This window comes from Mixophyes fleayi, chromosome 4 (genome assembly GCF_038048845.1).
Source record: "Mixophyes fleayi isolate aMixFle1 chromosome 4, aMixFle1.hap1, whole genome shotgun sequence".
NCBI lineage: Eukaryota > Metazoa > Chordata > Amphibia > Anura > Limnodynastidae > Mixophyes > Mixophyes fleayi.
In genome coordinates, this window is record NC_134405.1 from 322,646,911 (window position 1) to 322,672,895 (window position 25,985).

Consider the following 25,985-nt stretch of genomic DNA (forward strand, 5'->3'; position numbering starts at 1 on the left):
GAGGAAGAAAGGACAGAGAGAGAGAGAGGAAGAAAGGACAGAGAGAGAGAGAGGAAGAAAGGACAGAGAGAGAGAGAGGAAGAAAGGACAGAGAGAGAGAGAGGAAGAAAGGACAGAGAGAGAGAGAGGAAGAAAGGACAGAGAGAGAGAGGAAGATAGGACAGAGAGAGAGAGGAAGATAGGACAGAGAGAGAGGAAGAAAGGAAAATGACTACATATACTCTGTATTAAACATGGCATTTTATCTTGAAGAAAGATTGGCAATTAGTAGCATAGCACCAATTATCACAATACACAGCAATGTACATTTGTGTATTTACTAATATTGTGTTAAACGGGTTTTTTTGAGCATTACCTTCGTCGTAGCGAATTCTGGATTCCGTTCCGGGAGCGGCACTTGGAACACCTTTGTACAATCCCTCTCCAACAAAATCTGTGTAGAACAGCATGAAAGACATAACCGCCATCCAGCTACACAGCTGGGCAGCACACAGCTGTTTTATGACCGCCGGGATGCGGCAATAACTGTGATATATTCTGGGGGTTATGGACCAGCAGAGGCTCAACAAGCAGAAGACCGGGTTGCATTTCCAGGAGCGTAGCTTTAACTTCGGGATACAACATCCTCTGGTGAAGGACATCGATGTCACAGAAAGTTTGAGGTCCATGACCTGTTGCTGTCCATGGGAGTGTTCTTCCGCCGTCTTCATAGTAACAAGGACACTTATTATAAATATTAGAGTTAGCATTATAAATAGGCAGCCGTCTTGACCACCGAGGTAAAGTGACATGTAAGTGTAATTCCAGTTGACGGAGGTCAGTAGATATCCGATACAACCACCAACGCTGATCATGAATGAGAACATGGCGAAGGCCTGACTACAGCCTTCATCGTCGTGGTAGAGGTCGGACAAAAGAGCCTCCAATGGGGTAAAACAAACCTGTACACAGCAGTCTAACAATCCCACCCCGAAAATGAGGAAGAAAATATGGACACGACTCCCACCATATGAAAAGTAGGAAGCCAAGGAGTCTGCATGCGGAATGATGAACAGTGAAACAAGGACACCGAGAGATAGCAGCCAGATGAACGGGCGTCTTCGACCATGGTTGCTTTGGCAATTATCACTAGCTGATCCAATTAGTGGTACAAGGACAAGCCCTAGGACGGGCCCAATACCTGCCAAAAAGAAATACCGTAGAATAAATGGTCACAGCAAAAGGATTCTGTAGCATTGTGTATATATATATATATATTAAAGAAAATAATACACTTTTCATTAATCTCCTTCAATAAAGCCAGTCAATTAGTTTTAACTGAATTACCCATTTGTTTAGTGTATGGACCATTATAAAGTTGCCTACACGGCCCTCCCAACTTTCTGTCAGCAATAGCTTCTAAAGGACTGGGTGGATGAGTGTAGATCAGTGTTGGCTAACCTGTGACACACCAGGTGTGGTTAAACTACAAGTCCCAGCATGCTTTGCCAATATATAGCAGCTTATTAATAGAAGGGTATAGTCCATATGCTCGCGTTTTGCACAAACGTTGTCATCCATTGGCTACTATAGTGCCAGAGACAAGAGACATCTTTCCACTGCTAGGATATTATTCTTAAACAGCGCTCTAGGTGGTTGCCAGGAGTGAGGAAAGTCCTGCGATGTCCATCGGGGATCTGTTGGTGATGAGTGTGAACACTTAATGGAACCCCAGTTAAGTAACCTTTGAGTAGGGCCTCCACTTAGGTAGAATTATCCGTTAAAGTGGGCTGTCCCCCTGGCATAGAACGCTATTGAAAGAAAGAGTAGAACAACATTTAAAGATGGGGTTTTGCCCATTAAATTGGATTCCATGTAATTGCTATACTACAAGACATTACCACATAATAGTACATTTGTCTGTGTTTTGAGCCCTCAGATGTCTGTATTCCACCCTAACTTTATTGGCTTCCTCATGCCCTCCTGCTACTTTCATTAGGCAGCACTCCTCTATAAGGTGCACATGTCTATATAGACTCTAGCTCTATGGATGCTTACAATCAGGCACTGCTAGTGCTCAGTTCCTGGAGTGTTTGCCGAGCAAACACACACAGAGGGCCAAATATTACTGTCCCCCGGCATATGGAGAATCTATGTAGGTACATAGATCAAGTGATTAAATATAGGGGGGTATTCAATTGTCAGCAAGTTTTTTTTATTCCCCCGCATCGTTATAAAAAAAAAAAATCTCCAGCGGGTTGACGGCAATAGCGACCGTTTTGAGTTAGCGCAGCGGGAAAACTCGTGCAATTCAATTGAAAAAGAGGGAACGCTGCCCCACGCGTTAAACATTGTGTTTGTGAGTTTTTAGGCGAGTGAAGGGGAGTTTTAACGCAGTCATTTATAACACAAAAAGAAGGTTTTGCATACATTTCCATACATTAGATTGCATTACACATTGATAATATCTACATTACAGTACTTTTGTTAGTATATTTTTAATTGAACTATTTTTTACCATAGAATCATCTGTACCATGTCAAAACACATTCTTATATTCATATTTGTACTAAAAACATATATAAATATAATTTGTGATTTTATTTATTTTTTTATGTTTATTTCATTTCATTATTTTTTCACAAGAAAATCAACTTACACAAGTTAGGCATTAGTGATAAATATAAGTTTAACTTTTTTCCCACATTATTACATGATTTCAAATACTTTTCAGAGGTTTTTAATTTTTAACACACCCCAAAGAGGTGCGATATAAAACAGCATATTTGCCTGTTTAACGCAACCTTCTCCTTATCGGCCTCCCCCTCTCTCATCTCGCTCCCCTTAGATCTGTACTTAACGCCGCTGCTAGGCTTATTTTCCTCTCTCGCCGTTCCACCTCTGTATCCCCACTCTACCAAGCCCTTCACTGGCTCCCCTTCCCCTACAGAATCCTTTTCAAGCTCCTCACTCTGACTTACAAGGCCCTCGCCAACTCCACTGCTCCCTACATCTCTAACCTTATCTCTATTCACACTCCCTCCCACTCACTGCGATCGTCCAACGATCGTCGCCTCTCTTCCCCTCTGATTACCTCCTCTCACGCACGTATCCAAGACTTCCCCCGCGCCGCTCCCCTCCATTGGAACAAGCTCCCCCGCTCCATCAGAACTTCCCCTAATCTGTCCTCTTTCAAACGAACATTAAAAACCCACCTTTTCCTTAAAGCCTTCCAGTCTCATGCCTAAACTCCCACCGGTCGGCTACCTCTCTTTCTCATCCCTTCTTCCCTTCTCCCCCTTCCTACCGTCTCTCCGTCTCATCCATGTGTCTGTCTGTCTTCCCCTCCCTTTAGACTGTTCGCTCCTTTGAGCAGGGCTCTCCTACCTTCTGTGTCCATCACTTTTAACTGCGCTCTCCAGCTACTCAGCTCATCTCCTCTCAGTCCCTCTGCCCTCTGTCTCCTCTCGCTTCTCTCCGCTCCCCTCAGTGACTCTCAACCTGTCATCCGTGCCCACCCTCTTGGGCCATAGTTACCTGCCTATACTCACTTTTCCCCTCCCTCCCTCTCTTTCATGCTGTGCCTGAGCCCCCAGAGTTATAGTGCTTACTGTTACTTGTACTGTGCTGTTTCACCTTGTACTGTGCCATTGTTTGTCCTTGTACGGCGCTACGGATACTTTGTGGCGCCCTATAAATAAAAATTAATAATAATAATAATAATAATAATTTAATAGCTTTTAACGCGGCTGCCTCTCTATACTTTAACCCTATACTTTCAATAGACCTACTGGAGCGCGAGGGGAACGTTTCATGAAAAAAATCTGAGCGTTAAAAATGGAATTGAATCGCGGGTAAAGTTAATCTGCTCGAAAATAATAAAAAAGTGTGTTAAAATGACTTAACGCAGTAAAAAACAAAACAAAAAAAACTTGCTGACAATTGAATACCCCCCATAGTATATGGGTTACATGTGCAATATAGAACCAATCCCCCCACCAAAGAAGCCTACACAAGTGTCTATCACTACTGCCAATTTTAAATCATTTCTAGACACATTTGTTTTTGGATGAACACACTCAGTTAAGCCACTTTTCCTGCGCCCTCAGGACGTCTCTAAATTACTGCAACAGACACCAGATACCACAAACTGCAAAAACAAAAAAAAGAGCTTTGATACACAGATATAGCATAGCCTCAAGCTTTAGAAACCTACTACAATTACATTAGACACTTAAATACAACTATGGTGGGGGGTTCAAAACAGGTCTGAATTGAACCTGGATTGATACATTAAAATCCCTGTGGTTTTTGTTGGCTTCTGCTTTAAAGAAAAATACTTTTTATATTTTTTTTTTCTATTTTAAATTTAGCAGACATTTAATAAATAGATTACTGTATGTAAAGCATTTTCACAGGTCTAAATTAAACTGGTAGCAGTAATGCTGCTTTCTACTCAAAAAGACCGGTTGAGTCTAGACAATTATCAGCACAAGTCAACTACATCACTAAAGCTGGGTACACACTACAGAAATTTCAACCAACTTTTTATGCCGAGCGATTTTGCATGCGATCGATGGTCCGATCGCTCGGTCCATGGACTGCATACACACTAGCCTTGTTTAGGACGATAAAGGGGAGAGTGGACGTCCCTTTAGCGACTTTTTACAGCCATGTTGTCGTGAGCAATGACTGTAATTTCGTACTCACCTTTGTGGATCGGTCAGAAGTTTATACACACTACACAGCGGAAACGGGATTGGAACGAAAACCAAATGAGGCGACAATCGTCCATTTGGGCAGACTTTCGACCATCGTGTCACTACACACACTGAGCCGACTTTTGATCGAGCGGTTGTATGTCGGCTGATTGAGCCGATTATTGGATGAAAACTGTGTGTACACAGCTTAATTGATGGCTTCTCGTCCTCTCTGTAATCCATTCCCCTCCAGACAAACAGAGACACTGAGTTTATGATGGATAAGTTATGGAAGATTGTTCACAACCAAACCATAAAACTAGGTTTAAAAAGAAAACAAAATCTGGATATCTCAATTTAGACTTTCCACGTAGACATTGGTATTTAAATAGTGGGGGAAAAGATACATTGTATATCAGCAGTTTTCATTTTGGAACAAATGACCCCCACAATAAAATCATAACTTACCCAAAACCATGGTCATGTATTGCTCTTCCACTCCAGCTTCTAAAAGTAAAGGGGGGACATACGTGATCCCAGCTGCCACACAGATTTCCAGGCCACACGTCATGAAGTTTAGCAGGACAAGGTGCCACTGCAGGCTGCAGGACTTCATGTTGGACAGCACCTCTCTCTCTCTCCCTGGGGTCTATGGCCAAATATGCAAAATGTCAGATGACCTTGCTTGAGGCTCAGTGTTGTCCTGAAGAGCAGACTTGGAAAGGAGCGCCTCCATTTGTTCTTCCCAGGCCCCCCTGCTCAATGAAATTTGCTACATAAAAAAAGAATAAAAGAAACAAAAGTTACTCTAGAGATAGCTATAGGATATTTTCTTATTGAGACATATGAAATGACAAAGCTTCAGAAGAATATGATTCACAACTGGTAAAGCATTAGGATTGTAGTAATAGAGACCCTTGAAATAAACAACTTACATTTATTAGCATTGTTTCATATAAAGCTGCATCTGACAATACAATCTTCCTAAATCAATTTGATAGGAGCCTCACATCACCCTGTTCTACTGGGGGACCCTGCTCCTTTCACTAACGCACGCTTAAGAGTAGACCTATCAATGCTTCTAAATAGGGAAATTGGAGGTGTTGCTCATAGCAACCAGATTCTATTATTTATCTAGTACACTCTAAAATATGATAGCAAGAATCGGATTGGTTGCTATAGGCAAAACCTCCACTTTTGCTTTTAGAATGCTTAATACATATACCCCTGTCAGTCTGTAGCTACCAGCTAACACCCCTCTCCTGAAATACTCTGTATTGCAGTAAGCATTCGGATAACCTAATAAACTAGAAGATGTCCTATCCCCATCCATTAAATAAAAATTTGCATACACATGGACATGCAGGAGATGGAAGATGATAACCAGAAAGGTACTCTGACCCTAGCCAAACAGAAGCATTATTTTAGCTATTAATTACGATTTCTATGCATTTTTATATACCTGATAAAGTTTAAAGCATAATCCAGTAAGAATTCCCCCCTGAAAGGCTGCACTCAGAATGTAGTTAATTATTCTTTCCTGACAAGCTCAGTTTGCAACACTCATCGTGAGCTCAATTTACCAGAATTACAGTGGAAGGAATGCTTAGAAGTATGCTTAAAAGTAAATAGGAGTCGAAGCAAAAATTAAAAGATTACATAGTAGTGCTGCGAGAATTATAGTTAAAATGTACATATATAAATGCAAACAAAAAAATGAGTTCAATAAATACCTTTGGAGAAACACACTCGTCACAGAAAATTTTGTACAAAGTCTCTGTATGGTTTTATCACTATAGGGAAAATCTAACTGCAGTATTTTTAGCAATTTTACCAGCAACTGAGAAAAATAAAAGAGTTCCGATCAGCATGCTGATTCCTGTGTACACATACACCCTGCGATACAGTCGTCCAATAGGGCCATTCTAGAACCAACGGGCCGCGCAACTCAACGCGTATATGGACCCAAAAGACCGCCGTGGACTGGGATCTCTCAGAGGTCGATTGGGATGTCCAGTTGGCCAATGACTGTGTCTGAACCACACTATGTCCTGATGGACTTGGCTGGATCAGACCATGTTTGGGCACCTTAAGTTCCATACAATGGATATGAGCAGATAAAAGAAAGCCACTTTTTTTTATTTCATAGTGCAACTGATTTATTTGGCAATTAAATAAACACGCACAAGGTGTTCTCACAATAACAGCAGTCATAGTAAGTTCTCCTTACTGAGGGATTAAACCCTTGGTTTGTGCACAGGTTGTGACCTCAGTCTGGATAACGGGGGAATTCTAGGAGCTGTAAGGCTCCACGTCCCACAAAACACAGACAAATAGGCTTCTCATGAGAGGGTTACGGATCTTATTACACCAGAATCTCTCCATCTTTATGTAACACTGCACGAAGTGCATCACTTAACACTTGTATACCTGTCCCGTCCACTAACAGAACTGGGTCCTACACATAGTAATTTATGGAGAACGTGTTCACTGTAACGTTTTCAAGTAGTTTGTAACACAATGTACTGTATGTTGTGTTACTATAGTAAATATGGGGGTTATTAGGCTTCCCTATATACAGGGCCAGTGCATGCATTCTGTGTGCCCTAAGCCCACTCCACACCCCCTCCTCAGGCACAGCCCCAATCTTCACCCACACCCCATTTCCATTTACTTTGTGTGGAGTGAAATTGTCTATACTGTGGTGTGCTGGGCTGTGACATCATAGCGCTGTGCCAAACCCCCCCCCCCCCCCCCCCCCATAACCAGAAACTGCTGGCTGTTGTCCTTCATGTTAGCGCCTAGCTCTCAGTGTGGGAGCACCGCAGTGACAGTAAAGACACTGAATGAGTGACACCGTGTCACTCTTTCAGCGATTTAGACGCCCTCTACACATGACGCTCTAGGCAACTGCCTAGGTCCGCCTCTATAGCCTATATACTACTTTGTTTCTTATTGAAGGTTTTTATTTAAGGCACTTGGGTCCAATTTTCCTGTACAGATTGATTTATTTGAGGTTATCTGCACAATGTGATGCGCCAAGGCCAGAGAGAGTACAACCAAGGGGGAAATAGAATCTCACATGGAGATCACTGATCACTATGGAGAGACTTCAATGCAGTTCATAGGGATATTTCATCAGGACACACAACATAGTTGGGAATGGGGAATGATAAGGCCATCCAATCCCCCCTTTACCTTCCACCCCAATCACTGTGTGTCATAAATCTACTGGAAATAGGAATGTGCTCACTGCAGCTTTGTACATTCATAGACATCAGTGATCTCTCCTCCATTTGACCACGACATTAAAATATTGCTCTGATATAAAGTAAAAGACCCCTCTATTATAGATCACTTAAGCCACATCTTTAGGTCACTATCCGGAGTATACTTTATAAAATAGGACAAAAAGATAAAGTGATAAAGAACAGCATGTCAGTGTCTTTTCTGTGACATCATAGCCCTGAATATGTTCAGCTTTAGAGCACTATCACAGCAGTTATTTCAGGTATTTTATTTATCTCTCTGGTAAAAGGATTTCATACAAATTAATCCTGTGTAAGAAACAATATGATGTCTGACGTCAGACAGACAATCTCCCTCTTCCTTTTAATGTTATTTTTATGCAATTTGTTAGAAGTAACCCTGTTACATTCACGTTTGGACAAAATCTAAAGCTGCTGATTGTTACATGACATTATGGTATATCTTTCTATTCCATTATTTAATTTCTACCAGCCCCCTAGCCTCTGCTAATGTATCTTTTAATATAGAGAAACTGACTGGAGTATTTATAATCCATTATCCTTGATACCAGACCAGAAACCTTTTACAAGCAATGAAAAGGAAACTGGAGAGGCAGCATTGACAAGGATCAGTAATATACAAACCACTTCTCTTACTTTCAACTTGCACGAGAATCATTGTGAAGTCCAGGACCTACAGTATGATTTACTGTGGACAGTTCTCTTGTGCACCTATAGATCACATGGAATTAAACAGCTACCAAAAGTTGTGGCTTATGCCCAATCTCCTGCATCCTTTTCTTAATAGTTCTATCTACTTTTTATTGCTGGCTTGCCTCTGTGGATTCCGGGCATGTCTATCAAAATAGGCCACGCTGCCTGATGACAGTTTCCTGGGATACCACACAATGCTGCTCTCTGGATATAAACGCGTCCTCTGCGGGGAGCTAAACAGAGTTTGGACGGGGCCCAGAGCAATGAAAATGAACAGCTGCATCTGATAGTATAAATACATGATTGCAAAAAAAAAGCATACTATGGACACAGAAGGAGAAAGGCAATGTATCTAAAGAGTTGCAATAGGACGTGTACAAAGCCAACAAAATGAAATCACCTAAAAGATGAAATCCCCTGTAAAGAACAAAAAATCTATATATTGTCATATTATTAACTTGTAAAGCGTAGTGCAGGGCTCCCCCTAGCTGTAGCCTTGCAAACACATATAGCAACATATAGGGGCAATTTGCCCTGCATGTCTATTTTACGTGCCGAATGCTGGGGGACCTATTCTGGACCCTGTAATGCTCATCGCGTCTGGAAATTGGGCTCAATTATGCTAATTTTGCTTGCTTTCATTCCCCTCCCCCTTAGAATAAAAACATGCAGTCCCTTTCATAATCTCCATTTTCAATTTTCATATTTTCAGACTATTGCCCCAGCTTTCAACTTAGTCCACAAGCCGACATCTACGCCTTTTCTGCTGTACCCAACACCACGACCTCTCATCCTCTGCTAAGGAGAAACTGAACTGTATAATCTGGGTCTGTCCCACACCTACGTAATAGTCAGACAGGAAACAGATAAGTATTTCATACTTGCTCCCAGATCTGGCTTCACTTCCTTGTGAAGTGCCCTGGGCCTGTTGAAGCGAAACGCGTCAAGTCCTGCCCCTGCTGTGCGGCTCCACCACGCTTACCCTCGGGAACTCCAAGAGAGAAACAAAGTAGGCAAGTATGATGTATTTCCACAGTTAGATTTCCTTTGTTAACAACAGAAATTCAATCAATGGTACATAGTACAGGAGAATAATGTAGAAAAAAACAGGTAAAAAGATGTATTACCGTAAAAGGAAAACATATGCTTTGTAAATTTATTTAGTTGAGTAGAGCATCAATGTTCCACTTTGCTCAGAAATACTTTATTGTACCATTTTAGTCAAGTACATATTATTGTTCCATTTTCTAACATTCAGCCAAGGCACATTAGAGTCTATGGAAGTTGCTTAGTTTAACCTTGGACAAGAAAGCAGACTGGCAGGTATGTAGTGACTAGACGTTGTTTGCCTAATGACCATCTGTTGTTCCAAACCTGTATAGAAACAAGATGAATATATCTGCTTGGTTTCATATGAAGGCATGTTGCATACATTTCTCCTGCACCTCTTTGTGTAACAATGTAACAAAGAGCTTTGATCCAGTCTAGTCCTAAAACAAGACTTCAAAAGCCTTTCTCAATGATTTAATGTAGTTAAACATGGCTATAATTGCTAATGTTTTTCAGAGATACATAGTCATCATTAACCTGAAACCCAGTTCAAAAGACACAAATTGCTCTACACACTTAAAACAGTGTAACATTTAAGCAAATGCAAAGTCAATAAGAAAATGTAAGAGAGTTTTATGTGTATATTATCCACAAAAACTATTCGCGCCTAAAAGGGTGATTAAGCATACATTTAAAAGTATTACTAATGACAATGAGCCTTAAGGAGAGTTCACCATACATAAGTAGTAAAATCTTGTTTGAATAAGGGAATTTTCTGTCCTGTAAGAATTATTTTTCAAAACAGTTTTTTAAAGAAAATTATAAAAATTAAAATAAAATGTCTCCCAATATGTTTGAAAGTTCCATTACTTTGTGTAGCAAACAATGACTTGAAGGGAATCAGGAATCTTATTGTAGCTCTCAATGCGGTGTGGGTCATGGTTTATCAACTAAGGCCCTCAAGTACCCCCCAAAAGGTCATGGATTTGAGGTTTTCCCACTGGTGGGAAGTGATGGGATAATTACTGACCCAGTCAAACAGATTAATTGATCTGTGCAAGATTAAGGGAAAACCAACGACCGGGAGATTAGGGCTCATTCATAACAAGCTGCTTTCATCATAAACGTCTTACCCATAAAGACACTATGGGGGGGGGGGGGGGTTTGAAAAAGTGGAGATGTTGCCTATAGCAACCAATCAGATTCTAGCTGTCATTTTGTAGAATGTACTAAATAAATGACAGCTAGAATCGGATTGGTTGCTATAGGCAACATCTCCACTTTTTCAAACCCGCAGTTTAGTAAATATATCCCTATGTATTCCTAACAGCAGGGACTTACTGTTCTGTAGTTGCTAAACCATAAGACAGTACCACATAAAATCACATTTGTATACTTAATAAAGGACTGCTTATTATTGACTTGTATGTGTCATATAGTTCTTTTTTCCAAAGAGTCATTTTCTTTCTAGCTCCCCTCCATACTTAGTGACAGTTGCAGGAGGTAAGTGCAAGTCAATAAATTAAAAAGTCATCTGGAGGTGGAAAACCTCATTAAAATGTTCTTCTAGCTCCGTCCAGTGTTTAGAAGGATGTGGGCAGGACTGGGTTTTAGCCCAGTAGATGGTTGCACAAATGGGAGGGTAAAATATATACCTCTAGCTGCCACTCTGAATATAGCCCCTCACGTTTTATTCTTGGGGAAAACTAAAAGTAATAAAATACATATTTTGTACTCGTGTTAGTTGGTTTTCTTGAAAAGGTAGATAGGAGGAGACTCTGCCAACCATAGGAGGAGACTCTGCCAACCATAGGAGGAGACTCTGCCAACCATAGGAGGAAAGCAGCATGGGCACTTTCTTAGGGGAAATAAGTGAATGATTTAGTGATTAATGGTTATAAATTAGCTAGTAATTGTGAAGGGGGAAATACAGTTTTATTTTGTTGTTGAGAAGAGGAATTCATTTGTTTTAAGAAATTTGAGACAGTAAGAACATCTGTCAGACTAAAGGAGCTGTAACGTTGTTCCTTCCTTAATGGCGTCAAACAGGAATATATCTGCTAGTCGTAGCTGCGTGCTAGGCATCTGTTCAGTAAACGCTTTGCTAGTTCACCCAGATATTGTTAGTCTTCCCAGGCCTCTGATGACATCACACCAAACCCAATCACACCACGCCTCCAAATTATTGCATTATGAGAGAACTATCCCACAATTAAGATTCATAGGAGGGTTCCAAGAGGCGATAACACCCTAGCACCATTCTTACAATAAGAATACTTGTAAACATTCTTTCCGAGAAGGCTTAGTGCTTCTGACATGAACACGCTCCCATGATGTGATCATGCTCTTATTTTCAGGAGGAACCATGGTCATGCCCGGGGGCGGATCTAGAGAATTATTTTACCCGGGGCGATTTAGGGGGGGGGGGGATTTAGGCCCCGCCCCCTTTTTTACATCTGAGGCTGCCGGCGGCTGCATACTATGTGCAGGTCCGTTCAGCAGTGACAGGTAGGGACAGTGTGCTGCCCGGATGCTCAGAGCAGCCGGGCACCACACTGTCCCTGCCTGTCACTGCCGAACGGACCTGCACATAGTGTGCAGCCGCCGGCAGCAAGCCCCTGCTAGGGGGGGCGATCCCTGGATCCGCCACTGGTCATGCCCCAATACCCAATCTTAGAATGTTGAGAGGTATGGCAAATTAAGGCTAGCTACACACTGAAGACTTTTCCGACCGACGTGTTATCTCAAACGATTGAACCTACGACTAACATGATTTACTTTAAGATCTGTGCTCTTCATCTGGTCCTCTAGTCTTCAGAGAATGACGGCACAATATTCATTCATTCAGTCACACTGATTAAAACCGCCTTGTTATAGCTATCTACATGTCCTAACGAATTCCGTTAGCTTCTGTGACTCAAACTAAACATTCTGTCTCAGAACAGACAAATAAATTATTCCTTCTACAGCACTCATTGCCGGCATTGGCTGAAAAGAGCCCGACTCTGTAAACTCTATGGAGACCGTGAGCATGAGTTCATACACACTACATGATCATTCGGTGATTGGTCGGAAAAAAAAAACCAGTACGACCAACCAAATGAAACGATGATCGGTACTTTGGGACGACTTTAGATCATCGTGTCACTCTATACACTGACATGATATCTGACCGAACGGTCGGTTGTCAGCTGATTGGAGGTTTTTCGCGCAATCGCCATTTTCCTGACCTCCACCTTTACGCCACACCCTACACCCGATAATGTCACCACTAGACCATACCCCAAGCTATTTTATTGTGAGTTTTATCACAGCTCAATGACTTCTAGGAGAGCTATGAGAAGATAACGGGATCTACTAGCTGTTGAGCAGGATGTTAGCCCAGAGAAGGAGACAGAAATGTGTAAGCATTTATATGCAATACAGTTTTTGAAATTATATCGTAAAAACAAAAACACAAATAGAACCACAAATTACACTTTCCACTTACAGAACTTTAAATGTTATAGAATGTATAACGAAAGTGATGCTAGGATATGTATAAACTCCTGCAAATAATACCGATATATAAACAGAGGTGTGATGTCAGGTGTGAGGTCTTTATTTCAGTGTTCATTAAGAGAACTGGTGTAATATTATCGATTGTAAATTAATGAGAAAACCAGAAGTAAACTCAGAGATTCGTAACCTGTATAGAAGTTTTATACCTTTATATGATCACTGTACTCCTTTGTGACTTGTATACAATTACATATCCATTTACTAACAGTACTTCTGGCATGTTTTGAACACCTGCATAGAAAACATAAATGCTTAGTAAACGTATTAATGAAAAAATAAATAAATAGTCAAACAGAGATTGTCCCATATTCCCAGCGCTCGTCATTGTAAAGACAGAGCAGGAATCGGAGTTATTTTGTCTACACCGTCTGACCTCGTTCCATTTTCATTGGTTTTATTTTATGCAGCTGTGTTTACGGAGAGGCTGAAACCAAAATCATCTATCTGCCGTTACAGTGATCAGCAAGACCAGCTGCAGTACCCGTCTATTGTTATTATACCAAAATGTATGCAAATCTGCTGAGGACTGAGCAGTGCAGGGGGTTGTACGTGTACTATGTAAAATACAAAATCCAGGGGTCACTACTGTACGTGGTATAATATGAACTGGGGGGCACTACTGTGCGTGGCATAATATGGACTGGGGGCACTACTGTGCGTGGCATAATATGGACTGGGGGTACTACTGTGCGTGGCATAATATGGACTGGGGGGGCACTACTGTGCGTGGCATAATATGGACTGGGGGGCACTACTGTGCGTGGTATAATATGGTCTGGGGGGCACTACTGTGCGTGGCATAATATGGACTGGGGGTACTACTGTGCGTGGCATAATATGGACTGGGGGTACTACTGTGCGTGACATAATATGGACTGGGGGGGCACTACTGTGCGTGGCATAATATGGTCTGGGGGGCACTACTGTGCGTGGCATAATATGGACTGGGGGTACTACTGTGCGTGGCATAATATGGACTGGGGGTACTACTGTGCGTGGCATAATATGGACTGGGGGTACTACTGTGCGTGGCATAATATGGTCTGGTGGCACTACTGTACGTGGCATAATATGGTCTGGGGGGCACTACTGTGCGTGGCATAATATGGTCTGGGGGGCACTACTGTGCGTGGTATAATATGGTCTGGGGGGCACTACTGTGCCTGGCATAATATGGACTGGGGGTACTACTGTGCGTGGCATAATATGGACTGGGGGGTACTACTGTGCGTGGTATAATATCGACTGGGGGTCACTACTGTGCGTGGCATAATATGGACTGGGGGTCACTACTGTGCGTGGCATAATATGGACTGGGGGTCACTACTGTGCGTGGCATAATATGGACTGGGGGGTACTACTGTGCGTGGCATAATATGGACTGGGGGTACTACTGTGCGTGGCATAATATGGACTGGAGGTACTACTGTGCGTGGCATAATATGGACTGGGGGTCACTACTGTGCGTGGCATAATATGGACTGGGGGTCACTACTGTGCGTGGCATAATATGGACTGGGGGGCACTACTGTGCGTGGCATAATATGGACTGGGGGGCACTACTGTGCGTGGCATAATATGGACTGGGGGGTACTACTGTGCGTGGCATAATATGGTCTGGGGGGCACTACTGTGTGTGGCATACTATGGTCTGGGGGGCACTACAGTGTGTGGCATAATATGAACTAGGGGGAACTATTGTGTGGCATAATATGAACTGGGGGGCACTATTGTGTGGCATAATATGAGCTGGGGAGCACTACTGCTCAAACTCGGCGCACATGTGGGCATACTGGGTCAAAACCACACCCACTTTCCCATTAAGCCCCACTCATTGCACATGCCACAAAATTGGGATGTCCCACCAAAATAGGGACAGTTGGGAAGTATTTGAGGCATAATATGAACTGGGGGGATCAAGTACACACCCTAATGAAATGTGTTGCAGCATGCAGAATAACACACATGTATTGTGATTTGTGGTAATTTCAGAGATATTCAAAGGCATGAAAACCATGTACATATGTGCATATGGGGTATGTGTAACAGTTATAAATGTACTTAGTCTTCACCTCAGGCGTATCATCCCAGCGATGATGGAATATTCATGCTTTCTCCCTCACAGTGTTGGGTAACACTGGGTGAGTGATGTACCATAATTTGCATTCTACAAAGTTTCACAGGAGAGCGCATGACCAGCAGCAGCAATGAGTGAGGTAAAGGTCACTGCTTTATACAAGACTATTTAAAGGTACATGTCTTACACTGCACTGAGCACAGCATCTTAGGGAATGCCTGTGTTTACAAAATCTGATCGTGCCGCACAAGCCCTTCATATCTGACATTTATAATATTATATAGTGGTCACGCAAACCTTTTTCAAATTTGTAGTTACAGAAACGTACAAACTTGTGCGAGGCTGATGAAAAATGGAGGGTGGGCAGACTAGTGAAGGTAGCTTGAATCTATCTGTGGTAAGAAGAGACAGAATTTCTCTCATGAAGGACACACAAAGCCCCTGTTCTAATATACAATAAAGTTGCACACGCAGGTAAAGGGGTCAGACAATGGAACCTATTCTTTTCAACGTCGGCATACCCACTCACTTTTCTACTTGCATTCAGGTGTGTTGCATTGTAGTTTTACAGACGCTTACTGCTCCATTCAATGCAAGTTAAAAATATGCTGGTGTCAATTAAGTGCTTTCCTTTGGCCTCCGGAACGCAAGTTGTTAACAACTGCGTGTGAAACACGTTAGTGTTTGACCTGAACTCTTCATACAGTACAATGGGTAGGCATTGTGTATGGTCACAGAATGGAAGGGACTGTTTGTACTATACAACAAAGGAAGACATTGGTAACACAAACCGTTTGTTTATTAGAAAGGAAATGCAAACAAACTTCCAAGCACAGCAATCTGTGGGATAATTATATGTTCACATTCACAAAGTTATCAGGTGATTTAGTTGCTAGAGCAGGGGGCAAAGTGGGGATTTAAAAACATTTTCTACAATAAATACAATCTATTTAAGAACGGGCTACCGTGAGGCACTGGTTCATAGTAACGGCTGATCACTGGTTTATAGTAACGGGCGGCATCCTCGTCAAGATTGGTTCAGCCCAGGGACGGAACAGTTAAACCTGAGCCCCACAGCAAAAATTGCGTAGGTTCCCGGAAATGCCGTTCCATCCTCCTGAAGCCCCCTCTCAATAGAGCAGAGCGGGGGGGGCTTTTGAGGAGGCCCCTCTCACTTCCAGATCCTATTGCCCCCACACCCCCAATAGTTTCGCCCCTGGTTCAGCCCATAAAACTTACCTCCAGCTTAATTTTTACTCCATACTTGTCTACTCTACCGGAAACTATGGGAGACTCCTGAATTTCAGGGATTCCTCCCTGACCGCCCCCTTCCCCCCAGCTGCACGATGATGTACTTGCCCCCTGTCTCCTTTGGGATCAACTTTTTTTTTTCTGTAATATACTTTATAAATATCAGTTATTTTAAAAGTGTATAAGAAGACATGTCTTACTAGTTCTAAAGATCAGGCATAAAAAATGAACCTTTTAAAACTTAATCTTACAGATTATTTCACTTAAGTAATAAATAATGATATTGGTATTATTTTCTGTCACAATAGAATTAGGCAGATTGTGAATAATCTGTGGAATGTGAGAAATCTCCGGCCTGCTTGAATCAGCATGAAAGGCTTATCCCCCAATTCACTAGCCAGAAATCGGATCGGATTTTCAATGGATGAAGTAGAATAGGAACTCTTTCAATACCATTATGTTTATACCCCCCAAAAAAAAAATTAATTACATTGCTTTAAAATTAAAAGGCTGCCTTTCTGTATTTTTCTTCTATTTTAGGAGTTAATAAACAAAATAGACTCAAGGGGTCGACCTTGCCTATAGAACCACTATAATATGTCTAATTAAAAAAATATCCATTTAAGGATGCAAAGAAAAAAATTGCAAAGCTCCGTTTTAAGTGGTTACGTGCATATAACAATGGATAGAAAAGATTTTAAAAAATATTCTGCATTTACATTGGCAGTACAGCTATGTAGATTAATGCACTGCTTAAATTGCTTCCACGTGAAATTAACGCAGAGAGCGCTCAATATTAACTGCCCCCGTTTGATATTTTTAGTACTACCAACAGGAAGAGAAAATGAAGCCGTCTCTTTGAAGGCGTGGGATGTACATAATCAGACACCCACTAGTAAACAATGGTCATGCTTCATGTACAAGTCAAACAAATGTAACATGATTTATTGCTACATTGCATGTGGATGATTATGGATGATCCGGCTCTGCTTGCCCAGCCCCTTTGATCACTGTGATCTGCTAACTTTAACACTTTCTGAAGTTCATGGATTAAACCTTCATACATGAAAACATATAGAGGATTCCGACATTATTCCTCACTTTCTGTGTATCAAGCCCCAAGTATATAATTTTTTAGATAATCAGAAATTAGACATTACCGGTAAGCAAAGTGGATGTATGAGCTTTGTTTCATATAAATGTGCATTTGAGACCACAGTTTTCCTGCATTCCTTTGACAGGATCTTCACATCACTACTCTGTGCTGTTGGGGAGACCCTGCTCCTATCTAACACAAGTCTGTGGCTTTCTACTTCCCGCCTTTTCCCTCCTCACATCATGACACTGCCATCACCACATGTAGACCTGTCACTTATACAATTATACTAGTGGACAGGTCATTGCTTCCCACAAGACCAGTACACTCAACTCCCCAAATACTCTGATTCTGATTAGCTACAGGATATTCTATTCCCACCCGCTTAAAAACAGGCCAGACGGAGATGAAATCTCACTGAGGAATCTCACTGTGTGGAGTTTATATGTTCTCCCAGTGTTTCCTCCGGGTGCTCCGGTTTCCTCCCACACTCCAAAAACATACTGGTAGGTTAATTGGCTGCTATCAAATTGCCCTTAATCTCTCTTGGTCTGTGTGTGTATGTTAGGGGATTTAGATTGTAAACTCCAATGGGGCAGGGACTGATGTGAAGGAGTTCTCTATACAGTGCTGCGGAATTAGTGGTGCTGTATAAATAGATGATGATAGATAATGATTAAAGATATTTTTTTTAAAAAACAAGTTGGAAAAAATATACTGAGTAAAGACCAATTACACTAAATATGTCCGATTGCTGAATAATGGCGTGAAGACCATATAGGATCCGATCTATTGTTAAAGCTAAAATATCTGCTAAATGGGATTGCATGTTGTGTCTAATAACTGAACAGGCCTATACTGTTACAAGGTTTGTTATTTCTCTGGGTGAGGGGTGTAATGTGTGACCTCTGCACAGTTGGTGTCCATATGCCTCAAGCAGGTCCCCAACCTCCGCCAGTATAGATACTGCAGGAAACTGTAATTGTGCTGCATTCAGGGATAATTGCAGCAATATTGATGGTGTGTCTACTCTATATCTGGCACATGGCTTTACGTCAGGATTAACAAATCAGTTATGATGGATGGTACGATAATTGCTCTCTCTTTATATATCTCCAACATATAAAGCCACAGAAAATAATTAAGAGAAATGTAAACAGGTACATGAGTTCAATTCCCGACTATGGCCTTATCTGTGAGGAGTTTGTATGTTCTCCCTGTGTTTGCGTGGGTTTCCTCCGGGTGCTCCGGTTTCCTCCCACACTCCAAAAACATACCAGTATGTTAATTGGCTGCTATCAAAATTGACCCTAGTCTCTCTCTGTCTGTCTCTGTGTGTATGTATGTTAGACTGTAAGCTCCAATGAGGCAGGGACTGATGTGAATGAGTTTTCTGTACAGCGCTGCGGAATCAGTGGCGCTATGGAAATAAATGGTGATGATAATGATGATGATGATGATCAGTCCTTGCCCGGATAGAACTTGCAATTTAATTTCCCATTCACAGCACAACATCCTACCAATGTGTGTTTGGACTGTGCGAGAAGACGAACACTGGAGGAATACCATGAGAACGCAAGAACAACATACAAACTCCATGTGGTTACTATATCATCATCATCATCATCATCTATTTATATAGCGCCAACATATTCTGTAGCGTTTTACAATTGGGGACAAACACAGTAAACTAATAATGTAAACTAATAATAAAGTAAACTAATACTATATGTTTCAGAATCAACCCAAGGAGCCAGCGCTGCAAGCAGGGGCTTTCGGGGTAGAGGGACAGGGGGGTGTCTGACCCCCAGGCTGGTCCCATAGTGGGCTACATTGGGCTGGGTCACCTGCATTTTTCTCCCCTTAAAATAGGCTGCTGAGTCAAGTCTTGTCCCCAGGGCTAAAATTTGCCAGCCCTCCCCTGGCTGCAAGGTTCACATACATTATCCAGGGGAGTATATTGTATGTCTGTTCTCTTTGGAATGGAGACGATTCTGGCAGTGGGAGAGGTTTAGATACAGAAGTGATTGGAACCACTAATGAACTGATAGGCAACATGATGCACAAGGGCGGCTTATCACCCTTAGTCTCGGTGATCAGTTAGAATAATACATTTACTCAAAGAAAGAGACACCTATCTGTAACAACATCCGTAGACATTTCTCAAGTGTTACAAGCTATAACAATCATCACAGCAGGATGGAGCTGCGGGCCGCAGGTAGTTCCCATCACTGCACTAATGCCTTTAAGAACACAGGCAGACAGCTCACCCGGACACAGGTAACAAGTGACTCGGCAACACGACACATGGACAACTCATGCAGATTCTTAGTCCCCATGCAACAAAATCAGATTCTACCATACAATTGTAGCAATGGCTGAAAGGTGTGGGCATTCTGCAAATGGTCCCAACAGCTCATTTTTACAGAGATCATCATACCATGACAGCACACACAATCACGATGCAGTCATCACCCAAACACAATGTGATTTGTAGCCATATAGATCTAGAACAGCCTAGGTAGCCATCAAAATAGCAGCCTATATGGGCTCATTAAGCCTATTTTATCGCATGTAAAACTTTACTGGTTTGCAAACATGCAGAGTGAGGATTCCTGTGCATAGTATTTAACACTTTCTTTGGAAAAAAAACTAATTTGTGTTGTAATGATCGTCCCTTATTGCTTTTAACAGATATATCAGCATATAGCATCATAAACTATATCTTTTCTGTGTCATTTTGACAGAACACACATATAGCACCATTTTTTTTTTTTAAAGCAAACCTTGTTGTAACATGTTTGGAATATGATCAACTTAAAATAAAAAATAGATTGTGATATAGGTGCATAGAAAATAAATATTAGTAGATTTCACATAGGGTTTAGGATTACTGGTTAGATGTGAATGCTGCAGAAGACGACTCCATCCAATCTAAACATGACTGATTGAAATATTTATTTTGGAATTTGTCCTCTAGCAATGAGGGACACATTTGTAGAAGGAAAAGGAGACTAAGCTAGACTTTTATTAGTCATTTTTATATCGTGAATAAGTATCTTCTGTCCTGAAAGCAACATAAATAAAAGTTACCATTCTCCTTCCTGTCTCTACTATCTATTCTGAATAAGTAATTTGCAAATATGGAATTTTGCTTGGCAGTTCCGCCTGCTCGTTGGGCGTCGTGTCCCCGGGTTACCTAACTTAACAAGTGGGTGTTCCTGTCAACCAGTGAACACCCTACATCGTCACACAAATATAATGTTTGCTTTAATTTAAAACAATACTGTTGTGCTATAGATTGCACTATAAGAAATTGCATAAGACATTGACAGAAGTTGATCTGTAAGCGGTTAGGGCCTGTTCTCTGTACATCGCTGCCGTATTGGTGGTGCTATAAAAATAAATGGTGATGATGATTGATCAGGTAAACAGTGGCTTAGTGGTTAGCACTTCTGCCTCACAGCACTGGAGTCATGAGTCCGATTCCCGCCCATGACCTTATCTGTGTGGAGTTTGTATGTTCTCCCTGTGTTTGCGTGAGTTTCCTCCAGGTGCTCCGGTTTCCTCCCACACTCCAAAGACATACTAGTAGATTAATTGGCTGCTATCAAAATTGACCCTAGTGTCTCAGTCTGTGTGTCAGTTTATGTCTGTGTGTGTGTATGTTAGGGAATTTAGACTGTAAGCTCCAATGGGGCAGGGACTGATGTGAGCGAGTTATCTGTACAGCGCTGCGGAATTAGTGGCGCCATATAAATAAATGATGAGGTTGATGAAACCCAGAAGACGAGACTGCAAAATAGCCTGTAACTCCCGCAAATAGTTCAAGGAGTGTCAATTTTAACAGACTTAAGTTACTATGGAAGAAAGTCAATGACCTCTTCCTCTTGAAAGTACCGTGTTCTGCACACTATGAACGTTAGTACAGTAATTTTTAACACCAATTTTTGCTCTCGGCTAATCTGGGATAAAATTACTGTATGAACTATAGTCGTGAGCAGGAAGCGTTACTTTCAAGAGCAATGCGCCCAATTGAATCCCCCCATATATTCAGAATATTTTTTCCTGTGGAATATGCCCATGTATAATTTTGGGGTGTGCAGGCGTGATTCTACAAACCTGTCTTAAGTCTAATAAATAGTAGTAGTTATTAGTGGGACGAGAGGTTTGTAGAACAGCGAACAGCACAGCTATTAGCCTATGCATTACTTTTACGCAGTCCATCCTTCACTCCAATGCACAGAACTAAAATTAAAGGCAGCACTGGATTTAGTACCTGCAGTGAGAGTCCAATGAGGTACCAGTGATGGCAGAGGTCCTAGGACCCCCCACCTTCCATCTACTATTTAGGGGGGGATGTTGTTTGCGTTATCAGATCTAAAATGTCCATCACACATATCCAAAACTAGATTTTAAATCCTATTTCAAACTGTAATCCAAAGACTATAGTACTCTCCATCAGCGTCACATGAACCAGAATGATCCCTTCCAAGTTATTGTTAGCAGAGATACAAAGGATCAAGCTATGGATGGAATGCATCAGACAACTACAACAGCAGCTTGCGATGGCCATAAAACATTTGTCAGTGTATCAGCGGGATCACCTTCTGCATTCCAGAGTAGATTCACTGTTATACAATAGATTACTGCGCATAGTCCGGTTGCTACAGGCCATTAATTAACTAAATCATTAGCTTGAAGAGGCACTGGTAAAACAAAGGCATTTTTTTTTTTATTACAATAAACAAAAAAAAAAGAAAAGAAAAATCAACCTGTTGCTGATAGAGGTAGGAATTAAACACATAGGGGCTGGTCTCAAAAGGGGTGTAAATTAGTTAGAAAAAAACAAGTGATAAATACACACAAGGCTGCATTGGCACATACGCGGGCATTCGCTATGTGGGCATGAACAGTGGGATTTTGTGCAGTTTACGCTACGCAAACCGCCTTATAGTCATCTCTGTATTGTAGTGTCACCTCCCATGATTCACCCAGACCACACCCATATTATCACTTAGCCCCACCCATTTCTAGCTCACGCTGGAGAAGAGGGATCTTTGGATATCAAAACCATTTAACTTAAAACGCATTCAGAATTTGCGCAGTGCATGATGTCATATTTTAAAGAAAATCCATGTCACCTACTTAGGCAGGAACAAGAAATAAATCTATATAAATGTTTAAGGAGTTAATCAGAACAGTAGATATTTGAGATAAAGTTCTGGGCATAAGGGGAATGATTTTCCTTCTGCTATGCAGAGTTTTCGACAATAACTGCACTGAAAAATACGACCAGAGGATTTTTATGGCTCAGAACAGAGAATAATATTTTGCATTCACCTGCAATGCAAATACAAAGACAGTGTATAATATTTCAAGTTCTGTCGCGGTATGGGAACGTATACATATATACTTGCAAATTATTTTTGGCACTCACATAGGCATTTTGTATTTTAGGTTTACCTGGGGCCTTTAACATTCACTAATAAGGTCAGTAGTTCTTAATGAACGGAAGCATTCTCGTGAATATTGGTCTAGCCCACAAATAGGTGATTTCACTGGATATTGGGGGGGGAGGGGGTACAAATAAGCTATCAAGTATTTGTGTGCTACATGAAAAAACGATCAGTATTTAACTTATGTGCAAAACAGAAAACTAATTTGCACCCCTTGCATTGTAACATGGTTTTGTCCAGGAGACTGAAATAAGAAGTTTCTTAAGTTAAGATCCTTAATGAATCAGGCCCCAGGTTTCTAAAGCCGATAATATTTTCTGCAGTCATTTCTTATAAGGAAATTTTGCCATAAGTTAAAGTAACAGTGTATCAATAGCCCATGACTACAATGAAAACCTGTCACACAAATAATAATATTGACAATTGGCAAAAAACAAGTCGGCTTTGAATAGAGAGAACATTTAATACACTTAGGGGGGGGGTGGCAATTTTTAATTATATAGGTGGACAAACCCTTTAAGATTAATGGGAGACCCAACGGCTAATTAACTTATCAGTGTCTGCAAAGGTCAACTAAAGTGCAAGCTCCTGGGAAGACTTAGGGCAAGATAACACCATGCTAACAATGGTATTACCAAATGTGAGACTAGTGACTAAAAATATCAAAAAAAAAAAATTAAGCTTATTCTTTATACTTTAATAATACTAAATGAGAAAATAACTGGATACTATTATTTAAAATATTCTGTTATCAAAATCTTGATGTGGAAGTCTGCCCTATAGGTTTCCGCTAGCTCTGTAAATGGACCCACCTTCACAAACTGCCCACCATATCCTGGTCTGCTACATTGGTTGGATCCCTGTAATGAGCATCCAATGCAGTATACCAGGGAACTAAGACAGCTCCCTTTAAGCTGTGCACTCTGGAAAAGATAGTATTAAAAACCAACTTGCACAATTCACTGCAATGGACTGTTTATTTAATGAAGCAGTCTCCACCTTTACTGCGAGTACCCTGCTGCCTTGATGTTAGTAGGTTGGATTAAAAGGAGTTATTTGCTGCTGTTCTTTGCCTCAGCACAACAAGGTACGAACCAACGCAACTTTCTGAGCCAACAGAGCGAAGACTATATGACAGATTTTGAAACAATGGCCCAAACCTGCTTAGCCATAGCCAAGGATTAGCGGTTATTGAACTACAAGCCTCTGAATGCATGCTGAAAACTGTAGTTCCACAACAGTTTCACAAAGGCAATTTGCCTACCTCTACCATTTGTGGTATATGTGTTACATTATATATATAACTTTGGCCTAGTCTTTTATGGCTATATAAAAAACAATTCTGACAATTTATAAATGAGCATGGAGTATTGAGAAAAACCAGCATCACTCTCAGTAATAGGAGTACTCACTTTTATCTATGTAGGCAATCTGAAAAGTTTTTAATGAAGAAGATTAGCTGAGGCAAACTATGCACATGGGGCTCTTCAGCTATTGGGGGGACTACAAGTGTAAAAATGCCATTGCAGGCATACCTGGGCATTTGTGCATGAACAAGTAGTGAGCCAATAATCATGTTACATACAAAGTTTCCCAGCGTGTTGCAGTACCAGGCTCACCCTGTGATGGACTCCAGGCTGATGTGGCAGACACTTCGTACAATCACTATTTGGGGTATTTACCACTTTAAATAGCAGAGAAAAGTTGTGTGAAAGTTGTAGAACGCTGAGAACAGAACAGAGTGTGTGTGTGATACAATGTATCAGCCCGAACGTTCGGACGATCTTACCCCATCCTTCCGCTGAGCCTGGCGGCCTAGGGGGCAGTGCTGGCTGATTGGATCTGCCCCTCCCGGCTCCGGGGGCATTTACAGCGTGAGCCGTGATCGGAAGTGTGAAGACATCGGGAGCTGGAGGCTGCAGGAAACGGAAACTCCGGGAAGTGTGAGAGAGACACTGAGGGAGTGAGAGAGGGAGATGTAGAGGGGGCGAGACTGACTCAGAGACTATGGTGGAAAGTCTGAGAGAGGAATACTGAGTATCAGCAGTCACAGGCTGGGTGGGTTTGTAATCAGGCAGCAGATTGGGGGGGCAGCAAAGGTTAAGGAACTACTAGGGAATGTCCGTTTTCTCGCTGTATATATATATATATATATATATATATATATATATATATATATATATACACACATTTCCCCTGGAAATATGAATATGAATTTTTGTATAATGTGCTGCATCTTCCAGGATCCAACCACAATCTACCTATCATGTATAGCATAGAGAAGAAAAGTGGGTAACTAGCACCCACAATATATGTATATGTATATATATATATATATATATATATATATATATATATATATATAAATAAAATGAAGACACAAATAACCACTGTGGGTGGTACTCGTTATATACCACACACTTTCCTTCTCTTTTGTAAAATTGAATAAGTAGATAATTACAGTGGTGGAAGTGTGTGTGTGGGGGGGGGGGGGGTGGGGATGCCATACAGCCACCTCTCCTACTAATTTAATTGTAGGACTATCAAATATTCCACTTACATTTTCCATACCGTCACTTCTAAATTTTCACTTCGACCATTGATTATACATGTATAATTAGTAAAGGACAGTGTTGTCTGGATGACCATCCAGGGCCATCAATCTCCCATTCATGTTTTGAAAAACCACCTGTGACCCCAAAGAAGAGGATACCTATACACACAGTTTATTTTAGAATCCTGCAAGGGTTACAATGATCATATGGAGGGTTGGAGACAACATTGCACTCTGTGCATATGTCTGTATAGTACGTTCAGGGCCGGTGCTAGGGTCCACGGCGCCCTAGGCAT

General features: G+C 41.3%; 1 protein-coding gene across 1 annotated transcript in view; it reads right to left on the reverse strand.

Moving 5' to 3' along the window:
* LOC142153002 (solute carrier family 45 member 3-like) overlaps nucleotides 1-25,135 on the reverse strand; it is a 35,034-nt gene extending 9,899 nt beyond the window's left edge. The window contains exons 1-3 of the mRNA XM_075210204.1: nucleotides 24,925-25,135; nucleotides 5,148-5,451; nucleotides 356-1,180 (exon numbers count right to left, since the gene is read on the reverse strand). Coding sequence (XP_075066305.1) covers nucleotides 356-1,180; nucleotides 5,148-5,295 — 973 coding nt within the window. The 5' untranslated portion in view covers nucleotides 5,296-5,451; nucleotides 24,925-25,135. The remainder of the gene's footprint in view (nucleotides 1-355; nucleotides 1,181-5,147; nucleotides 5,452-24,924) is intronic.
* Between the last annotated feature and the right edge of the window lie 850 nt (nucleotides 25,136-25,985).